At 43.9% G+C, this 5,680-nt stretch overlaps 1 protein-coding gene across 1 annotated transcript; it reads left to right on the top strand.

The window, feature by feature from the left end:
* Window position 1: 1 nt before the first annotated feature.
* KLF4 (KLF transcription factor 4) lies at window positions 2–4,783 on the top strand (the record flags this gene model as incomplete). Its single annotated transcript, XM_085299948.1, has 3 exons — window positions 2–842; window positions 940–1,104; window positions 2,702–4,783. Coding segments are annotated over 3 exons (1,182 nt in total), but the record flags the coding sequence as incomplete, so codon positions are not given.
* Window positions 4,784–5,680: the final 897 nt, after the last annotated feature.

Raw genomic sequence — 5,680 nt, 5'->3', positions numbered from 1 at the left:
GGCGGCGCGGCCCCTGGAGGCGCCGCCGGCCGAGCTGGAGGGCGCCGCGGGCCTCGGGCCCCGCCGCGACGCCGAGGAGTTCAACGAGCTGCTGGACTTCGACTTCATCCTCTCCAACTCCCTTGCGCACCACGAGCCGCCCGCTGCTGCTACCGTGGTGGTGGCTCCCGCCGCCGCCTCTGCCACCAGCCCCGCCACTGGCGGCTTCGCCTTCCCGCTGCCCCGTGCCGAGCCTGGCGGCCTCCTCTACGGCGGTGGCGGCGGCGGCCGCGATGGGGCTGCCGCTGCCGCCGCCCCCTTCAACCTGGCCGACATCACCGATGTGTCCCCCTCGGGAGGATTCGTGGCCGAGCTCATGCGGCCCGACCTGGATCCTGTGTACATGCCGGCAGCCCTGCCGCCCCTGGGCAGCCTGCAGGGCAAGTTCGTGGTGAAGGCTGTGGGCGACTACAGCCACGTCGGCGTGAGCCCCAAGAGCGGCCCCCCGGCTGCCCCGCCGTCCGGCTCCGACAGCCCCGTGGGGCCCTACAGCCCCCTGCCGCGAATGTGCCCCAAAATCAAGCAGGAGGCTGCCCCGCCATGCACCCTGGCCCCACCACCACCACCACTCGGGGGTGGCCCCCGAGGAGCCCCGCAGCATGATTTCTCGCTGGGTTGCCCGTTACCCACCCGGACTACCCCGTCCCTGGGGCCTGAGGAGATGCTGAGCAGCAGAGACTGTCTCCCTGCTGCCCAGGCACTGAGCCACCCACCACTGCCGCTGCCACCAGGGTACCCACCAGCACCCGGCTACTCCACTTTCCTGCCTGAGCAGCTGCCTCCTAGCACGCTCCAGTACCAAGGTCAGTCTGTCTGTCTGGGCAGCTTCGGCAGGTCAGCCGAGGCAGCCGATTCAGCACCAGTGTTGACGGTGCTCATGCCATCTTCCTCCATCTCTAGAGCTGATGCCGCCGGGGAGCTGCCTGCCAGAGGAGACCAAGCCCAAGAGGGGACGCCGCTCATGGCCTCGGAAAAGGACTGCCACGCACACGTGTGACTATGCAGGCTGTGGGAAAACCTACACCAAGAGCTCTCATCTCAAGGCGCATTTGAGAACCCACACAGGTGAGACCCAGTGCATGGGATTGGCAGGTTACCCTGGTGTGGGAGGGATGAGGTGAGCACTGCTCAGATGAGAAGGGGCAGGGGGAGCACAGGGAGAGAGCCAAGAGTAGCAAGTCCTAACCTTTTTCTGCTGAGTTTCTGTTAGAGTGCAAAGTAACTGGAATTTTTGGTTTGTTTCGGCTTTTTTTTTTCTTTGGCTACATGGTGTCCTGAGCAGTTTTTGCTTATTGGCTCAGTGTTTTACTTAATGGTTCAGAATGACTCAGATGTGGGAGAGGGTGGGTTTCTTGATGAGGCAAAGTATGTTTGCTCCTCTCTTGCTATGTGGCTAGCTAATTAGCAGGTAGTTGGAAGTCAACTGGGATTTGTTGCTCTAGATAGTGTTGGCCTGTTCCTGAGAAAGGAGCAAACCTCTGTCTAAATCTCACTTTCTTTGCTCTTAGTTAAACACTTCCAGCCTCCTCCCCACCCCCAAGTCTTAGCTTGTTTTAGTGCAAGAGATCATGTAGCTGACATGMCCTCAGCTATAACAGCTTGCTAAAGTATTGACAGCTCTGCAAGCTGCTGTTCTCTTTCAGAGGAAATGGGGATAGGCTCCTTGTGAATGTGACTTTCGATTATGTCTGTGATATGGACAGACTGCCCAGCCCTCACAGGGCAGCACACCTTCCCCTTAGTTAGCTCCAAAACAGACTGAGTTTAAAAGTTCACTGGCTGCTGCTAGAATTCAGATAAAATCTGCCAAAGCAGACACATAGAAGCCCAAGTTCAAACTTTCACCTTGCCATTCAGTACTGCAGTAACTGTGCTTGTGAAAACAGGTACACGATATACAGTTTCACCAGTACTGGCATTCTGTAAGAGTGATTAAATAGCCTGGGAATTTGCATAATTACAAACCTGAAATTGTGATTTGGTTCAAAACTTTTGCCCAAAGAGGAGATGGGGAAAGGAGAAGTGATAGCATAATGTTAGGCTGCATCTTCAGCTAATGCCAGTGGGAGCAGAACTGAAGTAATAAACAGAGCTCCTGCCTGTCCTGAGCCAGTCAGTACTGTCTCCTGTATATATAGGGCTGTTAGGGAAACTTGTCTTGCAGTCAACAGCAGTTTTGCTTTAGTGAGGACAGTAAGAYTGGGTTTTTAATTTAATCAAGTTGAGCTAATGAAAACAGTTTCCAGCTGTTTTTTAATTCTTGAAACCTACAATTATCTAAATCCATTATGTCTGTTGAACTATTTCTGGTTGATATTTGGTTGTATAACATTAGCCAGCAAAAACACACACTCTATCTGAGCTCTTGCATTCTGGAGTGTTGTGTACAGTACAAACAGTGTAAATAAGCATTTTATTGAAGATTTTGGAAACACCAATGTTTCATAATACCTGCAGCATTATCTTGAAAATGCTATTTTATTCTGCTAGTCTCCAGTTTGTTTCTAACTGCTTCAGGATCTTGACTGCATTTTCTTTGACTTGAAAACTAGGTGTGTTAGCACTTCTTGAAAGCAAGGTGTTAGAAAGGGAGGTTGAATAAAGGCACATGGGTATCCTCCAAATACCAAATTGACCTGTTTTCTTTTTATATTTTTTAAAGGTGAGAAACCTTATCACTGTGACTGGGAAGGCTGTGGATGGAAATTTGCCCGGTCCGATGAACTTACTCGTCATTACAGAAAGCACACAGGCCACCGCCCTTTCCAGTGCCAGCGGTGTGACAGAGCATTTTCCAGGTCGGACCACCTTGCCTTACATATGAAGAGGCACTTTTAATTGGAAGCAGTGGATCTTTCTGAAACTGCCGTAGAGATTCAGTATTTACAGCACATGGACTGTCTTCTGCAAGAAGGGGGATCTTAGTTTAAGCACTACAAAGAATCATGGTGAAGTCTTCCAAAGAGTGGAAATAGGGATAATTGCATATGAACATTGGAACTTTTTTTAAATATAAACTAAAAAAGACCAAAAACATTGGGGTCAATGACTGGATCTTCTATCATTCCATCTGTAAATCCAACTTGAATTATTTCCGGACTACAAAATGCCAAGAAGTGACTGGAAGTCACGGATATCAGGGTTAAATAGACTGTGTGTAGGAGGGAGGGTGGGGATATTACACAGGGAAATAACATTCCCTTAAATTTTTTTCAATGCAATATTAGATGTAAATGTCATCTTGTATTTTCCTTTTTTTTCCTTCTAAAAGCCATTACCATGTTAAAAGAGGAGGAAAATTCAGGTACAGAACTATGTTTTTAAAGCCTATTTCATGGTGCTTTGTGACTGTTGGTTCTAGAGGTACCAAAAACAGGAAGCCAAAGTTCTCAAACTGCTGCATATCTGACAAGGAAAATTGTCTTCCGATCTCCAGTTATGACCTAAATCAGGTAAATAAACCTGGTTTATTTTTTTTAAAGAAAATAACTTTATGCAGACAGTCTGTAATGCACTGTGGTTTCGATGTGCAATAGTTTGTACAATGGTTTATTCCCAAATATGCCTTAAGCAGAACAAATGTTTTCTATATAGTTCTTTACATAATAAATATGTAATATAAATTTAAGCAAACTTCTATTTTGTATATTTGTAAACTACAAAGTAAAAATGAGCATTTTGAAGTTTGTATTTTGCATATTCAAGTTGAAAATAAGTTTTAAATAAACTCAAAATATTTTATCTGGATGGCTATTCTAACTTTCTTCTGTACATAGATGTGCCCAAAGAAACCTTATTTTTAGATATTTGTGAGTGGCTGAGTTTCCCAAGAGGAAACTTGCAGACTGAAGGTTCTGAAAGATTAGGACTGTATACTTTCAGAGTTTATGTAGGGCACAGTGTGAGGGGAAAAGTGTACAGTTCTTGCTCTGAATATCATTGTCACTTACCTCACCTGCATCATGAAACCATCATTTGCTCTTTTTAAGATAACACATCTGGAATCATTTGTCAGAGGAAGTGTACCCCTTGAACATGTTAGATTTTGTGTTTTCAGAAAATAACTAAGACTAGAAGTCTTTCTATAGAGGGCCAACTCACTTGGCCTTTTGAAGATGAATGATTTTTACATTTTTTTCAATTCAGATAGCTGGAATATTTATATCATTTTCATGAGATCGAAGAAGTTGGCTGAGCAGCATCTTAAAGAGTAAAACTTGAAGTAAGGGGTGTACTTTTGAGTGTGTGCATAAAAAATTTTTAACAATAAATGTATGGGTTGTCATTTTATTTGAAGTCTAATCTAACTGGAAATTTTGTGGATCAGCAGTATCTGAACACTCAAAATTCCTAGGAGGAGCCCTAGTGTGTTTTTTAACTTGGGAACATCAGCCTTGTGAGGAGTCTACAAACTAAGTAGCTGTGCATTTAAGCTCTGTTGCTCTAAATATTCCAATGTACCTTTGACTTCACTCATTTGACTGCAGTTAATGGAGCTTATTACATGCCTCAGGTAGTCACCATTTTTGTTGTAGTTGTCCTTAGRGACCTCATTGCTCTAGCTTCTTTGTAAATATGTAGCAGTAACACTATTGCGACACTAATGCTTGCTGAATAGGACCTGTTTTTCTCACTGTTCTTTATAAGGAGAAGAAATGATTCCTTTTCCACTGGTTTAAAATGTCAGTCAGCTAGGAATTTGGATATACGTTATGTTGAATAAAAACTGAGCATGGAAAAGAAATTACAGGCATGATCCTTTCATATTTTTGCAGTTAAAATGAGTGGAAATATCAACTTTTTTTTCCAAGTATGCCTTAGGAATGCTATTAGATTTCCCATTTTGTGTTCTTTATTTTTGTGGTTATTGGTGCCACTTCTTTCTAAATCTATCTAAGTAACATAATGATGTTCAAAAAATTTTCTCACCTTGTATCTCCTTGGCATGCTTTGTTCAACTGAAAGCTGCCTTTGCTGGTTTATTTTATAGCTAACATGGGGAGTAGGGAATGTCTTGTTTGGTTTGCAAACAGTATTTTAAGCCAAATTAAAGTCATGAGTCACCCCTTATTTGAAGCTTTTTTTCAAGTGATAACTTTCTTAAAAAATTAAAATAGGGTTTTTTGGCCTTTTCTCTTGCTTTGCCTGTGAGTTTCTCTTCTGGAGGAAAGATTCAAGGTCGAAGTTGCAGCTGTCATGCCCTGTGTGCTTTAACTGTAAGTCACATCTCAGTAATGCTGGGACACACTTGAGCAGCTGTAGGAATCATCTTTGTCTGTAACTGCCATTCAGAAATGTTTTATATCTGTGCAGAGTTTATATGCTAACACAGCTGTATATACTGAAGTCTGAGGATTGCATTTGAGAAACTTTCTTTTGCATTTTAAGTGTTCAGTCACTATAAAACCTTACACTTTATAAGATGCTCTAGCATTTGTGATATGTATCTGCTAAAGCCAACTTCAGTTTCTGTCTGATGGTTTTATTGACTCTACGTTTATAGTTGCACAAACAATAGCATTCTTGAGATAGGGCTTTGTTCTCTTCTGACTTGAAAATAACTTTTTTTTCCCCAATCCTAACCAAGCTGTCCTCATGTGTGACTTTATTTCCAGAGCTAAACATGCACAATTGGAGCTTG

Source organism: Rhea americana, unplaced genomic scaffold, assembly GCF_003343005.1.
Source record: "Rhea americana isolate MKP2758 unplaced genomic scaffold, rheAme1 scaffold_158, whole genome shotgun sequence".
NCBI lineage: Eukaryota > Metazoa > Chordata > Aves > Rheiformes > Rheidae > Rhea > Rhea americana.
This window is presented reverse-complemented; position numbering and strand designations above follow the sequence as displayed.